Source organism: Canis aureus, chromosome 1, assembly GCF_053574225.1.
Source record: "Canis aureus isolate CA01 chromosome 1, VMU_Caureus_v.1.0, whole genome shotgun sequence".
Lineage (NCBI taxonomy): Eukaryota > Metazoa > Chordata > Mammalia > Carnivora > Canidae > Canis > Canis aureus.
The window spans coordinates 92,989,779-93,017,603 of record NC_135611.1 but is presented as its reverse complement, the minus strand read 5'-3'; the positions used below and the strand labels follow the sequence as shown (position 1 = coordinate 93,017,603).

The window sequence follows — 27,825 nt, the reverse complement described above, 5'->3', positions numbered from 1 at the left end:
ATGTGTCAGCTGCCCTTGAAGATGTGGTATGGTTCGTAAAGTAATGATCTAAGGTCCATAGTTGTGAATTACTGAAGCAGTTTGGGGTCATACCTGTACAAACATAAGGATGGGCAATATTTAGTATTCTCTTTCCTAAGTTTATATTATTGGCTGTGGTTTGTTTTTTTGTTTTTGTTTTTTTTTGGGGGGGGTTGGCTGTGTTTTATACAATACCTCTGACCATCAGTGTAGCCAGTCTGTGCCCAAGTGGAACATTAATAAGTGGGATTGTTGCTGCTTCTCCAACTCAATTTCATTTCTCTCTCACTGAGGCCAGTTGCTGGATTAAATGACATAGAGCGCTTGCGATAGTCCTTAGCACTTAGCAAGTGTTCATCATCTATTGGTTATAGTTGTTGCTTTTATCCAAATACTAGGAAAATGTATGGAACAGTTTTGTGAAGCAGAGAGGGAACAGGTGCCTAAAATTATCCATCATGCTCATTTAAGAAATAGGGAAATTATGGAAGCCTGAACGAATGGGGTATTTGGTCAGCATATTAGTAGTTCATCTAGCATTTTTAAGTCAAGGGAATGTCCTGTAGGTCTCTAAAGAAAAACAAATTGGAATCAGAAGCCCATCACCTTTAGGGGGTGGTAGTGCCCCTAAAATCACAATGTCAAACTGTGTCTTATAAGGAGTGGTTTTTTAAATTCAAAACTAGCATGTTTTCTGTTTGTTTTTGCTTTTTAGAGATAGTGTGCAATGACAGGAAGGACGTGGAGCTAGATCTGAGCTCCAGTCCTGGCTCTCCACTCTGGGGAGGTTATTTGTCTTCCTTTATAAATCGGTGGGGAGAATAGCGGCACTTGAAGACTGATAGGGGAATTAAGGGAGGTCACACAAAAGAGTTTGCAACTGGCAGATGCTCAGTCAGTGCTCCTTTCTCTGTTCTTTACTCTTTGCTTAAATGTTTAGAGAATTACCCCAATTACCAAGTCCATGTTTGTGATGGATCCTGGAACCCCTTCTTGCCATTCATTTTAGTGCTGGGTGCTGACCCTTCGAGGTCAAAAATCACTATCCTGAAATGAACTGTTCCTTCTGAGAAACATTCAAGTCAAAGATGCAAACTCAGAACTCCCCTATTCTAAGACCCATTTTCAGATCTGTAACTTAGATTTACAGTTTGTTATTGTTGCCATGAAGAGGAGGAGTACACACATGCTGGTCATACAGAGTGCCAAGGTGTTTGGGTGAAAAAAGAGTTTAGTCAGCAGAGAATTGATAAGGATGAGGTAGGGAGAGGAAGGGAGAAAAGTAGGATTCATGGCCTCAGCCAATACAGTTTACACCCTCACCGTGTTGGCCCTGTTGGGGCATAGCCTTTCCCTCCTGACATCATCTCATAGGTAGGCTCTCCAGGTTATAAGATTTATCTCAAAATATACTCTAAGGTGTCTAGAAAACTATTCTTGACTCTTTGCTTACCTCAAATGTAGTTTCTACAACTCAGAAATATTTCCATAGTCCATAGATGGCTCCGTATTTCCATAGATGGTTCTTAGTAGTTCACTTGTAACAGATAACTTATTAAACCATGGGCTGCATGTGGCCTGCCTGCCTCTTGTTTTTGCATGGCCTGAGAACAAAGGATGTTCTTAAGATTTTTACATGTAAAATGTAAAAAAGACTGTTAGCTTTTAGGTGAGAACAGTGGCTCAAAGAATTGAGGACATTGCCTCTTGCTAGCAATGCCTAAAATATTTAGTTTCTGGCCCTTTACAGAACAGGTTTGCCAACTGCTGCTTTTTACCTATATCTGGGACATTGATTAACTGCAAGGTGAAACCAAGGAAGCTTGTAGCTTCCATGTGTTTGATAACATTTTGTTTTAACAGTCTGGCAATACAGGGATGCCTGGGCGGCTCAGTCAGTTGAGCATCCAATTCTTGATTTCGGCTCGGGTCATGATCTTGGGGTTTGGGATTGAGCCCTGTGTCGGGCTCCGTGCTAGGCAGGGATTCTGCTTGAGATTCTGCCTCTCCTCTCCTTTTGCCCCTAATCCAAAAAAAAAAAAAAAAAAATCTTAAAAAAAATACAAGTCTGCCAATACATATAGGTTCTTTGGTCACCATGGGTTTTTAGATTTAGCAAATACCTCAGTAGTCTTCTAGCCCATGGGTTCACAAAGATTTTTATGAGGCCTAGTATTTGAGACAGGCCACAGCAGAGCTATTTCAGTTGAAGGGATCCAGACCACTTACACTGCCTGTGGCCCACCACTCTTGTCCTCTCTCACGTAATTGATGGAAGTCCAAATGTAGTGACTCTCAACTGGAATTACCACTGTTGAAGTCTTCACATTGTAAGCAGGTGTCCCCAGAGGCAGCGTTGTGCCATGGTGGGAGATAAGCCCTCATTGATATGGTTGCCCCTTAGGAAGAAGCTGCCAGAAAACTGGCAGGACTTAGTTCTGGTTATGATGAGCCCAGGACTGACAGGGATAGCACAGAGAGCAGTCACAGTTTAATTCTACTAAGGTCTATATTTTCCTAAAAAGAGAAGAGGCTTAAATCCTTGTATATCAAAGATTATGTTTTCTAAGATTTGGGCTTCTTGCAGACAAACACATGCCCAGAAGAAAAGGAAAATTTTAAAAGATTGAGCTTAGGAAGGAAATGCTAAAATATACTTTCTACCCAACAATAAGGATGCTTGAAATTCATATAACAGAAGGACGAACCTTCAATCTCACAGGTAGAGAAAATCTTTCGAACTCCTTAAGAAAGGTTATAAATAGGCATGATTTGTGATAACATGTGAATGACTTATCAGAGTCTGTCTTCCTGAGAGGAAAGTAGGAAGTAACACTGAGCACCTGAAGGCAGAGTAGGAAAAGCATCCACTTTGTGAGGAAAATATAGAAAGAGGGGAAGGGGATTCTCTGGAGTCACAAGACCGCCTTCACCATCTGTGCAGCTTTGCTCAGAGTTAGAGGTCACTGCAGACTTTGGTTTCCCGCTATAGCACAATTCCCCAAAAGGGCTATTGTGACTCCATTTTACTCAGCAAGGGAAAAGGGAGAGGTCTCTTGAGAGAGCTCAGAGTTGGTAAGTCAGCTGTTGAGTTGGCTAGAAGAATATTGCATTAAATTTGGATTGGCTCTATGGGTTCCAAATCTGTTGCCAAGAAGGCTTCTCTGTGAAATGATTTCAGAAATCGCATGGCAGGGTCACCTGGTTGGCTCAGTGGGTAGAGCATGAAGCTCTCCATCCCTCAGTCATGAGTTCAAGCCCCATGTTGGGCGAGGAGCCTACTTAAAAGAAAAAAAAAAGAAGAAGAAGAAATCACATGGAAGTAGAGCAGGTGGGGTTGTCTTGGTAGCATCTGAAAGGGAGGAAACGTCTTTTGTAATCACCAATCACCGGTATACAGGTAGGAAGTAGCTAACGGATGAATATGGTGATCCAGAGAACCCAGTATTTTTACTAAAACTGGTTTTTGTGGCCAAATCAGACTTTATTCCAAAAATGGGGATGAGGTACATTTCTATAAGAACTTCCAGGAATGGTTGTCCATCCCTGCACCATCATTCATCTTTCTGCTCTCCTACCCTGTTCAGAATGGGGGATAATGCAACACACAGTGGTAGTACTCGGTTTCCGACAAGGGACACTTTGTTCGTATTATTTTACTGACTTGCTTTGGAACCAACTGTGAGTGAATAAGTGGGTTAGGAGGTGAAGGGAAGAAAAAATAAGGTATGAGATTTGAGGTGAGATAAGTCATGCATTGTCTGGAAAGACCGGAGAGGGGCTGCCTGAATTCTTGGCCCCAGAGAAGTTGAGAGAGCTTCCAGATGATGCCATTCTACTTGTAACAAAATATCTTTATTCTGAAATGCAAATGTTTCAGGGGCTTTTTCCTACAGGCAGTTAATTACACCTGGTATTTCAGAATGTTTGATGCTAACCTTTGGCATCTACGTGGATGACATCAGCCATTATCTGCTAGTTGTATCATAGTGTATTCCAGAAAAGCATGCAAGCATGTGGCCTCTTCCAAATACTAATAACTTCTTCCCTGGCTGTAAATCCAGCTGCATGATGTGGAAATGTAATTGGGCAGCCTACATGGAAGTTTGGAGCTCATGTGGGAATATCTATTTGTAAGAGAACCTGAATATTCATGTAACTGTCCAGACATCAATAAATTCTCATTTTACCTTATTTATTTCTGTTCCCCAGTGAACAGCAGTGCTCTTAAGCTCAAAGTTAATAGGCATGTTCTTCAGAGATGTACCCTCTCTTACCTTAATAGAACGTCTTTCTAACACATTTGTTCATCGGTTGCCAGGTAGCTCTCCCATCAGGTGACACGAGTATGTTTGCTTTGTCTTAGGGCACAGGTGACAGTTACCATTGTTTGCCATCAATTAGCTTGGGGTAGCATGTCAAGGATGTACGGATGGTGTCATTTTATTCTGACAGCCACCCGAGCCGGTTGAGAAGGGATTGTTTCATTATCCTCTTATCAGTACTTCTGGATAATCCACACTGCAAAGAGGGAGAGGAAAAAAAGGCAGGAAGAATAGAATTTTAGGGATTGGCAATATTAAAATTATTCATGCCTCCAGGAGGAGAGAAAGATTAGAAGGATGACTCTGGGAACCCTTCAGAAGCCCCTCCCTTTCCTAATGCTAGCTAGAATGTGGAATGCTGCCCCTGATGGGAGGGAGGCCTGGGGGGCAGGGAAGAGGGAGATGCAGGGAGGGGGGGTGCAGGGACAGAGAAGGGGGTATGCAGGGAGGGGGCAGGGGGTGCAGGAACAGGGGTGAGGGGGGATGCAGGGAGGGGTGCGGGTAAGGGGGGATGCCCACAGGATCCTGGAAGGGTAGAGAAAGGGAACAGAGCCCTTGTACCCAGGGGCGACCAGGCCAGGAGTAATTGCAGCATCTCTATGCTTCCAGGGGATGGGGCTTTCTCCCCACTGGACACTTCTGCCTGGTTCCTGAATTTGGGTCCTGAAAGCATATTCCACTGAGCTAGGGTGCAATTAAATTGTTCCATGGTGAAACACAAAGAACCACAGAAAGTGTTGGGGCCCAGATTTTCACTTTTGGGGAGCAAATCTCCCGTCACCCCCCAGTGTTGGCCACATCCTTCAGGGAAGTGTTTTTTGAATTCTGAAAATTAACCACGGCTGCATCTTTATGCTCTTGGAGAAACAAATAAAGCGAAGTGCTGAAAATGTAAAAATACTTCAAGATAAACTGAGCTTCAAGAGGGACAATTGTGTTGACATTCTAGTAACAGCCCGTTTTCACTCCTTAACGAAGCGTAGTCGTGCATGAAAATGACTTTGTTGTTTTTTAAACTGAAACGCTGTATGGGTTGTAACTCAGAGGTGTGTATCCCCCCCCTTCCCTGCCATGTAAAATAAAGGACAACATTTTAACTCTGCGAGGATTCTATCGCAGACCCTCAACACTTCATAGCAACCTGCATTAGAAGAATTGAACCAGCGATGCTTATTATCAGAGAGCGTGATATATATACTCTTTTTGCTTCCCCAGTCCACAGTTTATAAACATCTCTAGGTCAGAGACTATAATTGATGGGAGACTGACAATTTTGGAGCAACATATACCCTTGTTTTCTATCCTGTTGATAGGAATAATTATAATAAAACAAATAAGCAAAGAATAATGACTGTGGTTTCTCTAGCACTAAAACGTGGTTCAGGCACCATGCTAAGTGTTTTTATAAATTATATGATCCTCCTCATCATACTGTGAGGTATTCTCATTATTTAAGATGAGGAAACTAAGCTGAAGCCAAGTGATTTGCCCAAGATGCATTGCTGGTAATTGGTAAAGCTCAGATTCAAACTCACATCCATCTGACTCCTATTGTGCACGCTTTGTTCACTGAATGACCACCTGACACTGTCTCTCTCTCCAGTGTCCAATTTCCAGTGAGGCCAGAGCAGTTATTATTCCCATTGCATTTCAGCTATTTCTTGACTCTTTTCCAGGTTCAGATCTCTCCTGGGGGACACGGGGGCATGGAGTGGGAGGCAGACACAAGGTTGACCTCATCATTCCCATTCACAGGGAAATAAAATTCTTTCCAGTTATCTCTGTGAAAGCCAAGCGTAGCTCAGTTCCATTGCTTCACCGAACCCTCTGTGCCCAGACCCAGAAGTACTGCCAGAGAGATGACTGGTCAGCCCATAGATCCCCTTGCGCACCAGCTACTAAGAGCGTTACCTGCCATTTCTCAGGGTCCCAGCATTATCCTAGCACTCACTGTAAGTGAATCCCCAGTCCATGGGTAACTCTCCTTCCCCCTTTCCTGTGAGAGCAGGCCCACTACAATGGCAATGGCTTCTTAAGGAATCATAAATGACCCCAAGTGCACGTTTACAGTGCAAGCTCAGACACAACAGATCTACACGGTGGATCTGTGCTCTGTGCATGATTGACTGAGGTGGTGACCTTTCAGCCCACCACATCGTAGTCACTTGTAGTAACAGGTGCATATATCTGATTGCTCATGAATAATCCATCCCTGCCTTCCTTCTTTCCTGCCAGTAGATCAATATGTCCCTGACAAGCATCTGAAATCTTTATTTGGGAAAAAAGCACATTTCCTCCCAGCTGTTTGTTTTCCAAACCAAATAATTTAGTTAACTTGTTGCCTGAGTTAATTTTCAGAGCTGGAAAATTTCTCTCAGCCATGCTGAGGTCACTTCAGTGCTTTTAGAATGGGCAGAAACAGAAATGGGAATGTACTTTTGGCATTCTAACCAGTATTTTGGTGGCTGCAGCTGGAGCCATGTGCATTGTGCATGTGAGGGGGGAATGCCTAGTGACTCCAGTCTTTGCAAATGGAGGGTGCAGTATCAACACTCTTAAGGCCTTCTCTTGAATCTATCCTGTGTCTGAGAGGCAGTGTAGCCTTCTGGTTAGGCACATGTGATCTGAAATCCATCTTCCTGGGCTTGGATTCCAGCTCCACTACTTACCAACCACGTGCCCTAGGCCAGGTACTCTCATCAGGAACTCAGTGAAGCCTCAAATTCCTCATCAGTAAACCGTGGAAAGGTTTGCAAAGTACTCAATAAATGTTAACTTGGTTCAGAGGTCTAGAGCAGCAGGGAGACGAAACACAGCTGAGATGATCTAGCTTCTCCTGCTAGATCCTCAGATCAGCAACCTCAGCATCCCAGAGGACTTGGGGAAGTTTGATAGAAGTTCAGAACCTCAGCACTCCCTGCCCCTAAGACCTAGTGAATCAGAATCAGTACTTGTCCCTGGTGATCTGTTTGCAAGGTAAAGCCTGAAAAACAGGACTCTAAGTGCCCATACTGCTTTGTACAGGAATATGCCCTTCAATTGGCTATTTTAATATACCTCACCTGACGAGGGAGGTCCTCCTCCCTTTCCTCTAAAATGATAAGAACACAGCCAAGGAGTGCCCATGGTAGCCTTCTCTGGCCTTGGGAAAGGGCCTGAAATAAGTAGGCCTCACACGGGAACACTCCTTGCCTGCCTCCATTCACGTAGTGAATACATGACAGCTAAAGTATCCCCGGGGGTGCCCTGTCTATATCCACAGAAATATAGATTGATTGTTTTCATTTGGACAGAGAGAGCGCTGTTTATTAACCCAGATTAACCTGAGCTAGTTAAAGGCTCAAGCCTAGAATGCCCTGGTCCCAATAGCTGGCGAGATGGCCTCTGGGGAGTACATAGATCAACATATGCTGCTTTGTTAGAATTATGAAGCCCAGCTGAGTTCCTCGAGCCTCTGTCCGCAGGAGACTAGTGGGGGAACTGTGGTAAGCTGTGCTCCAGAGAGAAAACCCAAAGTGGCAGAGAGGCCAGCTCCTGCTTCTCTGCTGAAGGCAAGGCTCACAAATCCAGCTCAGGACCAGGCTTTTATTTCCTTGGGGAGTCCACCATCCCTTAATCACAAAAGCACTAAGAATTTCCAGTATGTTCTACTGCCATGCCTAACCACTTGTTTTCACTGCCAGTCATCAGTGCCATCTGGGGGGCACCTAGAAGCTCTCTTCTAGCCTTGAATGAGGCACTCACCCAAGAGGTGACACCAGACAATGAAGGCCACCCCCATGGGCAGCCTGCATGCACCATTTGATTTGATCACAACAATTTTGTTAATATTGCTCTGGTTCTAGAGGGATCAGTTCTTTTCCTTGTACTTTGACTGACAGGTCTCGTAGCATGCCCCTTTGGTTGAGTGTGTATGGAAGGAAATGTTTCCTTTTGTAAATGACCTGACCATTGCACTCTAATGTGGAGGTTTTCTTCTGGAGGTTAAAGTTGGCAAAGCTCAAGTGTTTGTCAGGAAACATGTATTGTGTTGGGCACTCAGTGTGAAGCCAGCAGATATTCAACTTCAAACATTAAGAGGGACCAGCACCAGCCTCATAGAAGGCAAGGACTGGAAAATTGTGTTTGGATGAATGAATGAATGAATGAATGAATGAATGAATGAATATTCTTAAACTACACTAAGATGGAATCCTGGATGTATGACTGATACAGGTGGAACTTTCCTAAAAGTCAGTGTAAATAGGAGAGTATTTCCTGTGCCACAGGAGCAATCCCTGAGAAATGTGGGTCTCAGGTATAAGCCAAGAGCAATCCTGCAAAGCCCAAGTTCTCTCATCCCAGAGTTTTGTCCATTATCTCGGAAGGGTATGTGAAATGGGGTTGGATGAATGTTGTGAAGCCATGCTCTGTTTGTATTTCCTCTAAATCTTGGTTATTATAGTGGCTCCAAGCAATGGTCTTGCCCAGGACTACATGTAAAGTGCCATTCATAGACACTGAACTATCAGCTTCTGCTAGATTGTGTCACCAGGAGAGATTTTTGTCCGACACTTCTCAACCCATCTGTTAGGAAATAACGCCAGTCATTTTGGGCTTTGTTTTGCACACAGGTTATTTCTTACAACCGATGTAAGAAACTATACTGTAGACTTTACAAATTCAGACTTTAAATTGCACCCAACACATTCCCTTTCTTATTCTCCTGGGGTCCCAGGCAAAGGGTCGCTGCCTGTTTCAGTACCATTCCCCAGCTTTAGCAGTGGAAGAAAGTGCTGTTGATGTGTTTGACTGTTGGTCAGTCAGCCCTTGACCTTAGCACAGCTGGAGGGCAGGTTTCTGAGACCCTCGGCCCTGTATCGTACACCTCAAGCCCCACCTCATACGTTCTTCACCACCTAGTCCTACAGGCAGCCATTGCTATGGTAACCATTTGTACCAAATGTAACTTGGAAGCACCTCCCCTCAAATGTACCATGAATATCTGGCTTTCTGTCTCTAGGCTGCTCCAATGCAGCCAATGGTGTTGGACATCTATGAGAACTTTAGCCACTCTGGTATACACATGCCTATTTACCTGAGAAAAGTAACACCCTAGGTAAGGCAACCTTCCTCCTGACCAATAAAAACAGGATTTGGTAGATAAATGTTTCTTTCTGTTCTTGTCCTACCTACCCATTGAGCCCAAGATGGACTCCACTGACATTTAGACTGTGTTCATCCTTATTTACTTGAACAAACATGAATGATGCCATTGGAGATAGTAGGCTCCAAGGGTGTCTTCTTCCCTAGTCTATCCCAGGACTTCACTCAGTGTCTGCCACACCATACGTACTCCATAGATATGTGTGGAATAGTTGGCTACTGAGAGAGCAATCAGAGGAACACAGGTGACTGCATACAGAGCAAAAGTATTAAAATAAGTAGAGGAAGGTAGAAGATGTTACAGTCAAAAGCACAGTAGCATCAGTTGCCATGATGTGGTTGAGGTGTGACCAATTGTCTGATTTGGCCAGAGCTTAGGGCACAGTTTAGGGCAATGGATAAGACAGTATGTTGAAGCAGTTAGAACACCACTTGATGATGTCTACCAGCAGGTCTCAGTATTTTGGTAAATTGACGTCTGGAGCCTGTTCCCCTCACTAAACTGTAGTCTCCTCAAGGGCAGGGACCCTCATGCAGTAGAGGGGCTAGCATGTGGTAAGTACTTAATAAATACTGGATTAAAAAATAATGGTTGGAGGACAGGTGGATGGATGAATGGATAGATGGACACACAGTTGGTCCTGGCTGTTAAATGGGAGAGGGAGAGGCCCTTATGAGGACTACCTTTCAGTGTGTAGCAGGCTGCAAACAATACCAAATTTCCCAACCCATTATTTCTTTGTGGCTTATGCAAAAATGTAGCTGATAGAGCTAATGGAGACTGCTGGGAAGCACCACATTTTCTATTGAACCGTAGCATAGAGCATAGAGCGCACACCCCAAGAGTCCCTGTTGCCCACGGGGTTGGAAACGGCAGGGGCTGCATCCCTTGTGATGAACATGTTACACATACATACAAAACCACCTCCAGGGGATAGTGAGTGATGGGCATATTCAGCAACTGTGACAGAATAAATAGGAGAGTTCACATTGCTACACTCCAGCAGAAAAAAAAAAAAAAAATAGCTGTGTTTCCACAGTGTCTCTGTGACCTCTTATTATTCCATTAGTTTTTGGAATAGTGTATAAAACATCAAGCTCCATGCTGACAAACACCAGCATTGAAACTATTGCCACAGTCAATCCAAACAGCCTTCTCCCCTGGGTAAAATTATTATTTGGAATACAAGCAGAATTGTGGTTGCCTGAGCGAGCAGAGCGTAAATGAGGGTAGTGATTCATAAGGTGACTCTAGCGAGTTTGCAAACGTGCAACTTTTCTGGAGGCTGCCACACAACCGGAGCCCTGCAGTGCCTTTTTGAGCGAGTAAGCACTTTCTAGTCTTCCTACCTTTTCGGGTCTTGGAGGGCTGTGGAGGATGCAGGCTTCTGAGGACAAGAGTTAACCTGACACAGTGCTGACTTACCAGAAATAAACCTTTCACATCAGATCACACCCTTGTCAGTCGCTTTTGAGCGGGAAGATGGTAATTCCGCTTCCTCACATGTTCCTTTAAGTACTTGAACTCTCATTCCATTGGATTAAGCTTTTGGGGGCTGGGTCATCTGGGGTGTTCATTCTCTCCCGGAGAGGTTGGAGGAAAGTGGTACTGGTCTAAAAGTAGCGCTCCCTGAACTTTTAAACCTTCACATCGCTTTGATTTTGTGGCTGCTGCTTCTTAATCCTGAACCTGATTTCTTTTATTTTTTATTTTTTTAGAACCATTTATTCTTTGACATCAGTAGAGTAAGTTCAGAAAGAGCAGAGATGGGTATAAAGCTCAGCATAGCTTTGTGTAGAGAAGGAAGTTGAAGAGAGTCAGCGTAATGATGCTGGTATGATTGCAGCATAATGAGATGTCTGCTGAGTAGGTCCCAGACACTGAGAGCCTCTCTGATAGTGATACTCTAAAAGTGACAAGCCTCGTCTCTTTTGTGACATCGTACCAATTAGCTGATCTAAATGGGCACATATTTAAGTTTGAGGTCACGTGTCACGTACAGTTCTCAAAGGCTAGGCTGCCCCTCCGAATGAGGCTGTAACTCAGTCTCTGTGTCGTAATAGACAAGTCGAGGCCTGGGTGCGGGGGGGTTCTGGAGCTGTGTTTGAAGCCCCTTTTCATGTTTTGTGGTGCCGGGCATGGACTCCTCGCTGATGGAGACTAAGTGTCCATCTATCACACCATCAGGGAAATGCCTGGGTTCAGTTAGACTCTGAGGTTAAGAGGGTATCCGATCCTGCCCTTGTGCTTAGGACCAGGAGAACCTCCTTACCCTGATTTAGGGGTGACAGAGAGAGAGCCAGCCTGACCTGCGGAGACTCGCTGCAGCCACAAGAAGAGGCACACGGCCTGTGTTCTGCCCCTTGGGGTCAGCAGACCAAATATTCTCTTACCTCTTGTCCTCTGTGACGGAACAGTGCTTGTACAGAGACCTTTGCCCAGAGGCAGACATTACAGGATTGACTACTTGTTCAGTGTCCAGACAGGGAATGAGCCAAACCTGAGCACAGTAGGAGTGAGTAGTGGGAAAGGTATGTTAGCCAGGGATCCTGTTCCCCCTGAAATCAAAAGCTGTGTATATCCAGTAAAGAAAGCACTGTTCCCTGAAAGCCACCGAGAGAAGGACAAATGAGCCCCTAAGCCATGCTCTCTAGCAGCCTTCAGTGTGTAAAGCACATGTGGTTTGATGCTTGTTCTCCTTGATTCCAGCTTCCATCTTCTCCAGCAATCACTCAAGCCGAAGCGGAACAGCTGCTGGGGCCGTGCCACCCCCACATGCTGTCAGTCACCCTTCTCCGGGACAGAATGTGCAGGGGAGCCCTCACACCCCTGTCTCCCAGCTACCTCCACTCACAGCTGTGGATGCAGGAGCCGAGAGGTAAGGCCATCTGTCTCCCTTCTAACAGGCCCAGAAGTTCTTTGACACTGCTGAATTTTATTAATAATCCATCGGTGGGTCGAGGGATCCAAAGGTGAAATATTGAAAGTGCACGTGCAGAGCATGTGTATCAAATATCCCAGGATCTGTTTTAGTTTCTGTGGGATATGGAGGTGTGTGTGTGTGGGGTAGGGTCACCAGCTAAAGTGTCTGCTGGGAAAATGCATCCAAATGTGCATCTTCTCCACCTTCCCTCAGCCTGTATCAGGGACTCAGCAGTGTCCCCACAGGTGGAAAAGCTCTCCAGATGCAAGATGGTGCCCTCCACTCATAGATTAACATTAGCTTGAGAGTATAGCATCAAAGGATTCAGGATTTTGTAGGGGAGACCAGCAAGGGGCTGTTCACTGAGTGCTCTCTGTTGATACCACTCTCATAAAGAGTTTTGGGGAGAAAAGTTTTAAATTTTGACATTTCAGTCTGTCTTTGGACTGCCCAACCTTCTAGTGCGGTGGACAGCACATGGCTCCCTTTATTATCCTCCCCACGTGTCAGCAGGCTTGAACTGACTGTAGGGCTTGTACCAGACACCCACAGAGGAATAAAGTCCCTGTGGGGAGCCCTGAGCAATCCTAGAGTCTCAGGACAAAATAATGGATGAATGGGCAGCAGAAGTGAAAGTTTTTCAATCTTGAATTTTCAACCAGTAATCTGTGGTTTCATTGGAGTTGGCCTGGCCTGTGAGTTTTTAAATATGTGTTTTTAAATTTAATATAAACCAATATATATTTTTTATTTATTCCTACTTTTCACTTATTACTAATATATCTGTTCATTTAATAAATCTATCAAGTACTCTGGGTTGGACACTGTTCCGGATGCTGTAGATGCCGAGATTGTTAAAACATGATGCTGCCCTTAGGATTTAGTGGGTGAGGAAAGACACATAAACAAAGTATAGTAATTCTATTTGGATAAATGATGTAATCATAATCAAGATGCCACAGGAGCCAAGAGAGAACGTCCCTAATTCTGTCTCAGGGAGGGAGGGGAAGAAAGCGTTATCTAGATTTAGAAGGAAGATTAAGACTTTCTTAATGGATAAATGGGGAGTAGCATCAAGGCTCACCAGAGGAACACATATAAGACATGAGAGGGACAAGGACACACACACCTTACTTATAAGGTCCCAGTAAGTTCAGGGGACATCATCCAGAGCAGACAGGACTGATGAAGTCAGGTCAGAGTGGGCTGGCCTGTGTAGAACCATACATTTCATGCCAAGGGGTTTACCTCTTACTAAAAGTGAAGAAGCATTATAGCCCATTTATGAGGAGAGACACATCAGATTGTCATTATAATGAAGGAACTCAGGTGACAAGGTGGCAGAGTCATTGAGGTTGGGAACAGGGACAGGAGGTAGGGAAAATAAGAAAGAGGTTATTGTAGGAGTCCTTATGAGTAGTATGAGGACTTGAATTAAGGTGAAGTGGTAAGGATGGAGATTTTATTCAAGGGCTATTATTTATGAGAATTGCTAATTATACATAAATGGAATAAAAAGGAAGGGCCAAATTCACCTGTGAGTTACACCTCTAGGTACAAATGGAAAGGTATGTCATTAACACAGGAGAAGGGAGTGTTTTTCTAGTAGGGGGAGGAGTGGGAGAGGAAGAATAGGTAATAAATGGACTTTAGGGTTGGAGTTTTAGGTGGCTGTAAAATGTCCGTGTGGATGTGTCTAATAGTCAATCAGATATATGGATCAGAAGATGTTAGACTTCTCTTAACTGTTCTGCTATGTAGTCAAGTGCAAACAGCTCCCAGCCTCCCCACCCAGGCTGCTGACAGAGCCGTGCAGGTAGTAACCATCTCTTAAGTTCATGGACACTGGGGATGGACAGTCCTGCCAGGTATCTGATGTATTTCTAAAGGTTAAGATGAGCTTATTCTCTTCAGCATTTTGTTAAGTTTCCAGTTGGGTCTTAAGTGATATTAGCCATGGGTTCCTCATCCTCTCATTTTCTTCTGCCTGGCCAAGAATCATACTCCACAAGGTCATGAAGCTAAGAAACCATCACTTGAGTCCTCTTCTTCGTCCCATCTTCTTATCAATATTCTGTTTACAAGAATACAAGAGACAAGCAATCTGTGTGTCTTCTTTCTGCACACAGCTTCTAAAACAAGAAAGAAAAAAGATTTTAGCCCTGACTGGAGTTAACAACAACCAAACACCTGATGTTTGAAGCCCACCTCCAATGGTGGCTGATTGTTTTAATGTGTCGCTTAGGTGCTCCTGCTGCTTGGGTTTCTTTGTTTGTTTTTAACATTTCATATTAGTTTATAATTTTATTTTTTTTCAATTTCCTCTTTTGAAAGCTTGTAACATATAAAACAACTACAAGAATAGTCCAGTGAACACCTATACACCCTGCATCCACATTCACCCACTGTTGATATTTTGCAGCCTTCTTTCTGTCTCTCGTCTCTTTCTTTCTCTGACTTGAGAGATCCTTTGTTTGCCTGTTTGCCTATTGTCTTCAAACCCTCTGAGAGAGAGTTGTGAATATCACTGAGCTTTAACCCTAATTACTTCGGGAAAGATCTCCTAAGAAGGACATCCTCCTGCATAATCACAATGTAATTATCTCGCTCCGGAAATTTAACATCAATAAGCATTATCTAACATGCAGTCAATACTGAAATTTCCTCGATTGTATAAATAACGTTCTTTATAGCCAGTTTTTTTTTCTATCCTTTCTTTTGATCCAGGATTTAATAAGATCACAGTTCTCATTTCTTGTTAATCTTCTTGAATCTAATGAAGTTCCCCAGTTTTTAAAAAGTTACCATCATCATCATCATCGTCTTTCATGACATTGACGATTTCTGAAGACTCGGGACATTTATTTTGCAGAATGCTCCAGAGTTGGGACTCACCTGCTCTTTTCCTCTTCAGCAGACACATTCCTTCTCATCAAGAGCACCACATAGGGAATGTGGTACTCCTTCACTCTTTTGAACCTCTGTTTGCACCCCATCGGGAATTAAGATTAAGTGAACCATAGCAGGTGAGGCACCCAGCATGTGGCATAGTGTGAAGACAGGCAAGCTTGGCATGGCTGGGAGATTGAGGTTTAGAAGCCGGGGGGTTGTTAAGTAATGACAGTGGTTGATAATGTCATCATGGAAGGTAAAAAGGAGAGGCAGGGGAAGAAGGTAACAGTACTTTATATGGCTGGGTGATGAAGCAGACCTTCTTACACCTGTGGCTCTGCCTTGTGCTCTCCTCTTCCCAGTGGATATGTGGCTCATTCCTTTGCCAGGCCAACTGGACTGGGCAAGGAGATGGAGGGTTATCTCTTCCGATCAGGTTTGGGGAGGAGGGTGACATGAAACAGCTTTGAATTATGCACTGTGTTTGCATTAGTGTGCAGCATAAAAACACTACGAGGAAATGTGCTTACCTTCCGCTTTTGGTTTATATATCTTTGCCTCTGTTTGCCTGGGAAATCCCCCAGTAAAAACTCCAGCAGTTTTCTTAACGGAAATAGGTTTATCACACTTTGCGATTTTTAGTGGGAAACGCATTTTTTCCTGCTTTGTGAGCACTGATTCATCATTTACTTGGCTTTAGCTTGTTAATAAAATGGGCTGAGTCACTGTCAGAAGTCAGGAAAGGTCCACCACATCTATCCAGTTAGCATCAGGTTTTTTGATCTTTGCCATCATAAAATCAAGTAAATGCAAGTTCTCTCAACTTGATGAGGCTCCATTTTTATTTTGAAATATTATCTGAATGACACATCGTTTCAATGATTTATGTAGTACCACCACATCACCTAATGTTGATTTAAACTTATTATGGGAAGTAGTGTTTTACTGTGTCATGTTGAATGAGCCAGCGGTACTTTATGACAGTGGCTTCCCATAATAGGAACCCAGCATCTTTGGAAATGTCAGTTCATTGGGTTTCATAGTATGTCTGTTAGAGCAGAAAAAACAAACATACTGACATGAATCCCTTTTTGAAATGGAGAAATCTTACAGTCCCAAGAAAAGTCCACTGGATCTATGTTGCTCACCTTGTCCAAGAACGCATCAGCAGCCTCTCTCCATCCCATAGAAGTCCACAGACATGCTGTGCTCTGGAGTATATGCGACAGAGCTCAGGGAGCTTGTGGATTGGCCACCTGCAGTGATTTGTGAAGGGCTTCCAGGAGACCCATCTCTGAGCCACAGGACGCTGAAAACAGGGACTGGATGTAGCCTCCTCAAGACATACACAATCTGGGACAGGAATCCACAGCAGAGAATGTTAGGGACTATCGTTTCTGAGAAAGCAGTTAAAAAACCTTCACTAAAAAAGGAATGTTAGTTTCTGGAGTCTGTATCAAGTATTGGGAAACTGTTTTTATCCCTATCAGATGTGACATTGCTAGGATTCTAGGATTGTGTGTGTGTGTGTGTGTGTGTGTGTGTGCACATGCATGCATGTGTACAGTCTTTCTGTGCCTTTGGGTAACCAGAGCTGGTCTTCACTGATAGCATTTTCTAATTTAGCACTGGAAGCATGTTGCAGCTTTTCTGGATACTGAAGGGTTAAGGATAGCAACTGTTTTCTATTTAACTTCCTTGAGATTCTTTACTGTTCTCCAACTCTTGTCAAACCAGCCTGCTCACTGACTTGGTCTGTTTGTTTCTGCATCTTATTTCAGGATCTGTTCTACCTAGAAAGACAATAAGGACCTTCCATTATTGTTCTGTTCTTGGCTAAACGTTGACCAGCTTGGAGCCTGGGTTAACTCTACCCGGAAAGCTCACAGAGACTCGTTTAGTCTCTTGGTTCCTATCCTCTGTTTTATTTATTTATCATTTCCCAGATGTTATCTTGCTAACTGAATTACTAGTTTTCTGAGGGCAGGAACCTAAAATTTCCTTCTAACCTCCAGAATGCCCTTGTGGTGTTTCATAGAGATGATGGCCGACAGACAGTCTTAATGTAGGCTGTTATGAAGGGATGTCAGAAGAGGCTGTGGAAGCACACAAGAATGACCCTAAAATGGGGGAGGGTGGGAGAAATAGAAGAAGAAACGTCTGTCTGAAATCTGAAAGTCTGTAAGACCAGGCTAAGGACCATGGGTATGCTCAAAAGCTGAGGTGGGAATGCTGTAGGCCAGAGCTTCATGTGTGAATGGGGAAGGGCCTCATCAGCTGCATCCAGGAAATTGAGCTTTCTCTTGAGGACAGGGATTTGTGTATTTGCCCAGGAAGGGTACCCTGGTGACCCTGGCATACATTCCAAAGGCCTCCCTATCCTGTTATCCACCCAGCAAGAGTTCAGAACATATTCTACACCAAACAGAAGAAGAAATGACGTCTGTCTGGTCCTCAGGAGACAAAGGCCAGACCAGCGAGGCAGTGCAGATTTTATATTACTTTCTTTTTTTAATACAATTTGAAATGACAGTTTTGCCCCTTAAAACTCCAAGTTTGTATTTTATGTAGTCATGACCTATATTAAAGGATTTTGAAGAGTCACTGAGTGGCAAAAAAAAAAAAAAGTCATCTCTGTGTTAGATGCACCGTGATGAGCGTCTGGAAGTGAGAGCTCTGATATCATCAGGAACTTGGCCTCACTCATCTTATTTCAAAGAAAACTTGGGTGTTATTGTGAGGTATCCACATTGCCATGTGTCATAATGTCGACTTACCCAGTGAGCGCAGCTCTAAGAGCATCCCTGACATGTGTCACAGATACTTTCCCGTGTGGATAGATACTGACTTACAGGGCAACTCGGGCCCCAAAATAAAGCTTGTCAATCTTGATCATCAAAATAACTGAGAAAAGCCAGAGCTGAAAAACAAGCCTAGCTTCAGATAGCCATTTCTTCAGCCTGCATGCTGGCATCTGCATCATCCTATCAGGCCGTTGACTTCATGCTCACCCAGTGCCATGTGATCATGAGCATCATTCTTTTTCTTGGGGCTGCAGTGTTTTCTCTCCAGAAAACAGTTATCCTCACCCAGTATCGCATGAAGGGTTCGGTTTCTCTGTAGGAAAGTGACTTCTGCAGATATTCAGGGTTGAGGGAAGTGGTGTTCAAAATCTACCTGCAATACACATATGCGCATACACATTTTATTTGCAAATCCCTGAAATGTGATGAACATTGTTTCCAATGTCTATGCTGCGAGCAGAGAAGAGGCAGAAAATCCCAATGTCCCAGCCTTGAAAATAGAGATTAGAACATTGGGTCTTAGATTGGAAATGCTTGGGGTCTTTATTCTATTTTTTTCCCTTTATGTCTATGGGTAGTTTCTGATACTTCTCCAAGTTTATTCCAGGGCAGAATAGCCTGCAAGTCTTTAAGCTTCTTCAAAGCTGACCCATGACCACAGCCATGCTTCATCCTCTATGGCAGGTATCAGATCGGTTATTGGCCTGTGGAATGAAGCTACCCATAGAGATATTCACCTTACTAAATATGCTCCCCTTAAATATGTTCCCCTGGTCTACTCCTCTTAGCACAAATACAGGGAAATTGATGATATTTTCTCCTTTCTTCTTATTTCCCTAGCGATTGTGAATGACTCTTTTGGGAAAAACAACAACAACAGAAAGACATTGCTGAACTGGCTTTTCTAGTCTTCTCTGATTTGTCTCCGATCTGTCTCTAATTTAAATGTCTGTGTTGTCTGCAAAATTTTTATGAGCATAATTTTCGGAGTCCAGTCTATTTCTTGATAATGGAGGACAATAATGAGCCAAGCCCATGTGGTTATCTTAACTTACCACTAAGAAGTTAAAAAGCCTACTCAACTCTGATGCCTCCTCTTCTCAAGCACTCTCTCATCTAATTAATCTGTAAGTCCTGTTAGCTCTACCTTCAAACACAATCAGCTTCGTTCCTCCAACCGAGTTCACTGAGTTCACAGCTGTTCCCTCCCATCTCAATTACAGCAGGCCCCTGACTGTCCCCAGACTGTCACCCTGTTAGCACACTCCAGGCCTCACAAGAGGGGCCCTTTTAAAATGTAAATGGAGTCTCTGAGGATTTCCTGCTCACATCCCTCCCCTGCCATGCTTGGAGTCAAATCCAGACTCCTCTTTGTAGGTGACAAAGCCCTCTACGGTCTTGCCTTAGTCACATTCCTTTACCACTGCTCCTCCTGCTTATTCGGCTCTGGCCACACTGGTTTTCTTACTATTCCTGGAAAACACCAACTCATCTTGCCTTGGGGCCTTTGTATGCGCTACTCCTGAAACCTGAAAGGCACCATCACTAGAACTGTACTTGACTCATGCCTTCATTTCTCAGGTCTGCTCACATGTCACCTCTTCGGAGAGGCCTTTCTTGACCACTTCCCCTAAACCTTCCACCCCCAACCTCACTCTCCTTGCTAACTCTGCTCTGTTTTTCTTCATAGATTTAGCCGTCCCCGAGATTATGCTGTCTGCTGATTTGCTTACAACCCACTAGAACCGGAGCTCCCAGAGGGGAGACAATGTCATGCTTACAGCTCTTAACCCCCTCAGTGCTTGGGCATCCTGTGGAATGAACAGGTGTGAATAGAAGGGAGTAATATAGGAAAGATGTTGGGGTTTCAAAGCCAGCAACCAAGAAAGAATTCTTTAGATGTCTTTGATGCAAAAAGGTGAATTTATTAAATTCACGGGGACAGGACTTGTGGGCAGAAAGAGCTGCATGGGGGTCATGAGGAGTGTCCCCCCCCCCCATTATATACTTTAAAGTTGAGAGGGGGTTAAGGAGAGCGTAAGTCTCTAAGGAATTTTGGGAGCAAGGTTTCCAGGGCCTTGAGGGGCCTGGCTATTGTTGGGAAATGTCATTTGTTACCGTCTAATAAAACCTGAGTTGTGAGACCCTTTAGATGTACATCGGTGGGTCGTATGCTTGGGAGATGATTGCCAACACTTATCTTGGGGGGTTTACAGATAAAGGGAATTTGTAAAGGAATTTTATATGTGAAAGTAGACTCTAGGATCCTGGGGATCCAGCTAACGTTGCTTTTTGCCTTCAGCAGAATATCAACATCGAGGCAGCTGAGTCCCTAGAGTAAGGTCACTCTGCCTGTTTCAAGGACTTGACATTGGGCTGTAGGGAGTAAGAAAATTTAATAATTTCTCCTCTGCCTTTGTTTCCACATCAGGGAGGACTACAACTATGATTCCTTTATGGTTTCTGGGAAGAGTAACAGTAACCCTGAGCAGGTGACTGCAGCTCTTCTCTCTGTCTGCACATTGTCCTCTGCATCACCTCAGAGCAAAGCAAGAGACGCTGATGTGAGCGTATGCATGTCACTCCACCAGACAAACAGCTTGACTCATGGTTCAAATATTCCTTCACATCAGATTGTTTTCCATGTATTTTTAATTTTGAAGTGCTCTGGTTTTTCATTTTAAAGAGGTCTCATTCATTTCACCCCTGAATGCCAAATCAGCCATCTTTATTTTGTTCCCACATTCCAAACAAATCTACCTCATGCGAAGCCCAAGATGATGTTTTTTTAGTCCCCTTGGATTTTCAGTCAGGAAAGTGAGTCATGACAATAACAAGGAAGGCTTGAGGTAAAATAGAATTCCTTTTCTTGCAACCTCTACTTTAGTGTGTTAGCATGAAGCAGCGTGGAGCTCAAACTAAGCCATTATGTTATTCAGATATATCAGGGTATTCCTTTCCTAGGCTTTCTCCAAAACAGCACCTCATATGGAGGCAGAATTCCCAAAGTGAAAGCCTGTAAGCCTTTCTAGTGTGACCTGGAAATCAACTTTATCTCCTGGATGGGAGGCAGTTGGGGGATTGGCTCTGAAGGAACTGTATAACTTTTTGCAAGTGGAAAAACTGCCTGTTGGTGGTGAGGAGACCATGAGGGTGAGCCGAAACCACGAGACAGAGGTTTTTTGCTTCCTTTTCTGAAACATGGTCTTTGGTTGCTTTTTTGTTTAGTTGCAGGGAGAAACAGTTTTCTAGGATTTAATCATCTTCCCGAGAGTCAATAATTGGAATCATTCTCTTGAATTAGATGGTCTCTCTTCAGAAAAAGAAACTGTGGTCTCTGGGCAAATATAGTATCCAGCTGGGTATTAGCTCCAATTGGGCAAAGGTACCATCTACCTGGACACAAAAAGAGGCACCGAGTTAGGAGCTAAGTCTGTGGAGCCTGGGGTCTGTTCAACAGAATAATTCCTCAATAGCAACGACCAACATTTATTAAATACTTTCTTTGTGTAGGACTGGATGAGTGAGGAATACAAAATGGTAGCAAACATCCAAGTATTTGATGATCTTTTCATCTATAAGAGCTAAGAGCCCTTCTCTGATTGTGAATTTTTAAAGATTTTGTTTTTATTTATTCATGAGAGACACAGAAAGAGAGAGACCGAGACATAGGAAGAGGAAGACACAGGCTCCCTGTGGGGAGCCCAATGCAGGGCTCGATCTCAGGACCCTAGGATCACAGCCTGAACTGAAGGCAGATGCTCAATCACTGAGCCACCCAGGTGCCCGATTGTTAATTTTTAATAGATGTAGTCTCCCCCAGTTTATTTCTCTAACCAAATGTGGAGCCTTGTATTCAAGGGAAGGTATAGAAAACTCCTTTGTGGTCACTACAGTAGTAACCTGACATCCTGAAGAGTAAAAAATCACACATAAACAGCACATGTTATTACTGACCGAACCATCACCCAGCTAGTTTCTTTCAAATTTATGGATGATATTGACTTTTAAGGTCTCATTTGGCAGTGACTTTCAAAGGCACCTGGCCATACATGGCAGGAGTACTGCATCTGAAGTTAATTCTAAAAGTTCTTCTGGTGTTTTCAAGAGACTCGTGTTCACAATTTGAGACCATGGGAAAGACATGGAAGGGGCCATTTTTTTCCTATACCTGTGCCTCCCTTTCTCATGTTGAGACAAAAACAACACTCTTCCCCCTCATTTCCCGGCTGGCTTTCTTGTTACACTCACTCCTGAGTGTTTTCCTTTCATGTTTTCCACTCCATTGCAAAGCAGACTGAACTCCATGCCTAACATGCCATGCTGAACAAGAGGAAGAGTCTTCTCTTTGCCACAGGACCCTGAGTTAATCCCCTTGCTTTGACCTGCTCAGAGCTGCCCAGAGGATGAGCTCGCTCCAAAAGGTTTTCTTTTTTATGGCAGAATTTTTAACATCAAATGTCTAAGACCACTCTGGATAAATTCTCTTCTGGTTGGTGAATTTTTTTTTTTTTTTTTTTTTTTGTAAAGAGAATCTGGCAGAATCCAACGTTTCTTCCCTTTCTCCCCATCACATCGGATTCTGAAATAGACAAACAACAGAGTCACAGCCAATTCTTCAGTCAAGATATTCCAAAAAATCCTAGCTCTTGGTTAAATGTGTCCTGCATAATTCATTTCCCTGACATATCCTGAGTGTCCTCTTCCCCTCCCTTTTCATTTTCACAGCGAGGGAGAGATTGTGGTGCCCTCCGCCCCATTTCGGTCTCTATCAGAAAAAAAATACACTCCTCTGCCTTGGGCATTGATGGCTTCGTTTTCTGGACTTAGGACCAACCCCCACCAACCAAGTGCAAGAAGTGTCCTCCAGAACACGCTATCCTGTTTCCCACAAATGCTCTCATCAAAATCTACATGTGAGCCTTCTGTAAAAATCCTTGGTGATCATTTCACCTACAGCCAGTTCACAGCCCTCATTCTGTCATGGTCTGTGGAGGCTCAGGCAATCATGTTTGAGTCTTGGTCTTACCCAATGTGATAAATTATTTGCAGTTAATATTGACCTAGCCTCTCGTGAGGAGAATGAAACACTAAGCCCTTGCAGGAGATGGATTCAGCTCTTTGAGTAGTTTGGAACAGAATCCTCGGACGGACCTACAGCTCTTGGCGGGCTTTAGTCCTGCCCAGATGGACAGTGTTGCAATTACCCACACTTCCCAGCGGCTGTTTCTTCATTACTGAAAGCTGGTCTTGATTGTCTCAGAAGCAGAATTCAATTTGCAGTTCCCCCAGTAACGTGCTGTGATTCATTCGGGGACAAATCTGGATTGAACTGAATCCAAGTGTCTCTTTTGTGAGACAGAAGGGAAGTATAAGTAGATACTATAGTCACCCAGATGAGTCAGCCAGGAATTCATGAAGTGATTCATAAATCGTTATAAAGACCACTAAAGTCTACTAAAATGGAGTGCTGTCTGGCTATACAAAGTGGGGTATTATCATTGGGGGGTTTTTTTTAGATGTTAAATCAGATGTGAAATCCTTAAAACTGTGCTTTTCTTTTTAGGTTTTGAAAAGGATTCCTTTTTTCCTCCTCTGTAGTTGGCCAACGGCTAAAGCCACTTTTTATTGATTAGTTTTCACAGATGAATTTAAAAACCACCACAATTCATTGGGGGATAAAAAAATGCCTTCCCAAATCCACCATGGACCAGTTTGTATCCATTATTTCTACTCCCTAGCAGCAAATCAATAATATTTTTCATGTGAATACAATGAAACAAGCTGTTCTGATGCATTCTTCCTTCTTTGGGAGGTCTGCAACCCCTGTGGAAGAGAGAGGGGGAGAAGAGACCGGTCCAAAGCACATATCAACTGACATTTAATCTACTTGATCATGGAAATCCCTCTTTTTAAAGTATTAACCCCCAAAGCAATGCTTAAGCACACAGCCCCAAGTTGCTTGCTAGAACTGTTTGCAAATGCAGCACAAATGAAGAAAAGTAAGACACATTTATGACATGCTTAACCTGCAAAATGGTCTATTAGCAAATACTGTTTGAAGAAATACAGTTGTTAATTGACATAGAAATACCTTGGACTTACAGACAGGAGACAGAGCATTATTTGAAAGGAGTTAGCCAGCTGGAAAGACTAAAGGTATAAGCCTGCTTAGGCACAAAGAACTCTAGTGCAGAAGTGAACAAGTTCACCAAAGCAAACTGGGAAGCTGATTGCTAGGTCTCCTCAAGGCAGTGGATCATTCACACACCCTTCCCCTGCCAGCTGGCAATAAGGTTCCAAATCTCAGATGCTCACAGGAGCACATGAGGGATGCTCCCTCATCCTCCCCTCCACCTTGCCTAGAGCCTCCACTAGAGAGCATCTTACCTTCCTGGGATAAAGTGGCATTGGAGAACTAGCTGTGTGACTGGGCACATCATTTCATGCCTCTGGGCCTGCCTCATCTCATCCAAATAAGGCTACCCCATTACCTTTCAGCTAGAACATAATAATGATTGTATGAATTTGTGAACTCAGGATACTCTGGGGGGAAGACCAGTGCCGAGAAATGGGATTCTTACACAAGGCCATGACTATGTGCTCTTAGAATTGGAAAATTAGCCAGAGGAGTAAATACCTTGCTTTCTCTGAACCTTAGTTTCCATATCTGAATGGCCAAGAGAGAAAAGAGTCCTAAGATGTTTTATTTTAAGAACTCTATAGAAATTCAAATGCAGTGCTGGAGTTACAATCTTACAGAGCTCTCAAGCACTGTATACATGTTAATGTCAGGGATACCTTAGGTATACGTTCCATTCAGGGCGATCACTCCATAGACATGTGCTGATCATCTGGAAGATGTCAGACTTTGTCTAAAGTACTTGGAAATCTCTGACTTCCCAATTTAAAATTGTTCATAATCCACCCCCACCCCTTACCTCCCATTATTGATTTTTCTCCGTAGTACTCATTTCCTCAGTACAACATATAGTTTGCTTATTTCACTTTGTTCATTGCCTGCCTCTCCTCCCCAGAATGTAAGTTCCACAGAAGCAGGGATGTATGTCATGTGTTGCTCTGTCCCTAGTGATGGGAACAGGGCCACACACTGGGTCAGTGCTCAATAAATATCTCTTGAATGAATAAATGAATATGTTATCTCAGATTTTATGATCCCCAGTAGGCATTGAGATTATCTTTATTTTATACTTGAAATTGAGGCTGGGAAATGTCAGGAAATTTATTCGGGATTATCTAGCTAGTAGGGACAGAGCCGGAATCCAAGCCCAGTGGGTGTTCAGTGATATCCATCTCCTCTTGCCATTTGTAATTTTACTGCATTATGAACCTCACCAGTTCTGTATGTCTCAATCGAGATCTACTGTCCTGTGAAATAATCTAAGACTGTTTCTGAGTACTACATTTACAGGAAACATGACCTCCTTGCTTCTGGCCTACCTCACTGCAAGGTTGGAAAGCTCAGTGTGAGCTGAAGGTGAAAGTGGGGCCACAGAAGAGGAGTGAAACTGACTAAATCCCCCTAAATAATCAGACATTTTCTAAGGTCTATATATATAGATATATATTTACAGAAGCTTTTTTAAGTTGTGTGAGTTTTTTTCAGAAGATATTTTTTTTTTTTTATGAGTCCTTTAAAACCTGTTTCCTCCCTGTTTTGTCTTTATTTTGTTTTTTTGTTCTGTTTTTTGGGTTTTTTGGCAGGAGGTTGGAGGAGAGGTACAAACCATTCAACCGTGGCTCATGCTGAGGTTATAAACTCCTCCACTAAAGGAGTACAAAAGGTTGACTGACTCAGTTCTCTGGTTAGCTTTTGTGTGAAGTGTTTCTGGTAAGCAGTGATTTCTTTCTTTCTTTCTTTCTTTCTTTCTTTCTTTCTTTCTTTCTTTCTTTCTTTCATTTCTAGCCCATTGTGTGCATATTTATATTAACAACCTTCTATTGTTTCAAAGAAGAGACTGGTAAGCTACATTGAATGAAATCTGTGAAATGTCAACTGCAGATCAGTAGCTGGGGGACAGAGTTGGACCTAGGAAGACTTCAGACATTCTGTCTTCTGGCTTCTGGACACTGCCGTAACTCAGAATGAATTAGAGTGACGTCACCTTGCCTTGACGTCATGGGTGATGAGCTATTCCGTGGGAGAAAAATTGTAAATCACTGCAACTTAGACTCCACATCACAATTGTTTATTTTAGCACCAAATGTTTTTAATTCACCCTCTTTGGATTAAAAAAAAAAAAAACCTCTCTGTTTTAGGCAGAATATTCGGACTCTATTCATTTTGGTATGTGTATGTGTATGCCTGTTAAAAACAAGGTTGGAAAATCAGTGAGGATACTAAGAAAATAGGATTCAGTAACAGTAAGAACATCGTTTGGCTTAATGAGCTTCTGTGTAAGTGTGTATGTTCCTGGTTCTTTGCTTGCTTCTGGAGTACATGGCTTCAAACCACTCAAGTTTCTTGAGTCCTTTTGGCTTTTTTATAAAATGTTTCTGGCATCTGCCTTGTTACGAGTTGTCAGTGACTGTTTTGGATGATGGCAGGGCCTTTCCTCTAACAGGGAGCCTCCCTCGCTTCTGCACTCCTCTCCTACCCCCTCACCTCTGATTTTAATTTGCTAATTCTATTCTACTATGACCTGGTTAACATGTAACCAGGTTTATAGAAGATAAATTTAAATTAGATTGTGAGAGATTTTTCAATAAAATACTATGTACCATTTGTCAGCCATAACAAAATTAAATCTAAGTGCTGTACTTGAAAATCAGTCACATTTCTACATTCATTTCTTGTGGTGGGCTTTTTAGCACTGAGTTCTTACTTATTTCCTTATTGCTGGCAATTGTTAGATAATTATAATCACATCTTGTCACTTTTCATCTTTTCTCTATATGTGTAAAAGTTAAATTTTTTGTATGTGTTTTCCTTTCCAAATCAAGGCCTTTTTTAAGTGTACATTTATCTCATCTAGAATATGTATGTTTAAGTTTTTATTAGTACTTTATATGAAGTGACACACTGTATTTTAAAATTACATTAACTTTATACCATATAATCTTACTTATTTGAGTAACATGGAGAAAAATCCAGTCTGAATTAGCAAAAAGCAAAATGTGGAGTCAGTTGAATGGTCAGTAGGTATAGTTTACTCCCCTCCAGATCTCTGAGATAAGCATTACTAATCCCTTGGTGTGATACCACCACCTATTTTTTCCTTTGCTCACCATTACTACATTACATAATATGTCATAGCCAAGAGGGCACAGCCAGCAATTGGAACTTGTGTGAATGAATAGATAACAATGATTTATAATTACCATGTAATTATATGCTCTTTAGATAGATACGTAGATATACAATTTAAATGTAGCTATATAATCTGTATCTAGATGGAGAGTCTCTTGTATGGAATTTACATTCTAGATGACTCCTAAATGAAGTCTGTCCTTTAAGGTAGTTGAGAAATCTCCCCTTTATAGCTAGTAATCATGGTTCACTCTATAACCAGATCACCCCAAATTACAAAGAGATAAAATTTTATATTGCTGATTTTATATTTGCCTCCTTCCCCTCCCCATCTACCTTTTCTATCTTTGTTAATCAAACCCTCTTTTATGAGTCAGACTCACTTGCCTGGGGGTGAGGGATTGTAAAAATAGAATCCATCTCCTCCATCAAGCTGACCACAT

General features: G+C 42.9%; 1 protein-coding gene across 29 annotated transcripts in view; it reads left to right on the top strand.

The window, feature by feature from the left end:
• GLIS3 (GLIS family zinc finger 3) overlaps positions 1 to 27,825 on the top strand; it is a 548,443-nt gene that overhangs the window by 490,387 nt on the left and 30,231 nt on the right. For all 29 annotated transcript variants that reach the window (XM_077908856.1, XM_077908825.1, XM_077908770.1 and 26 more), the window contains one exon: positions 12,202 to 12,370. In XM_077908856.1, coding sequence (XP_077764982.1) covers positions 12,202 to 12,370 — 169 coding nt within the window. The remainder of the gene's footprint in view (positions 1 to 12,201; positions 12,371 to 27,825) is intronic.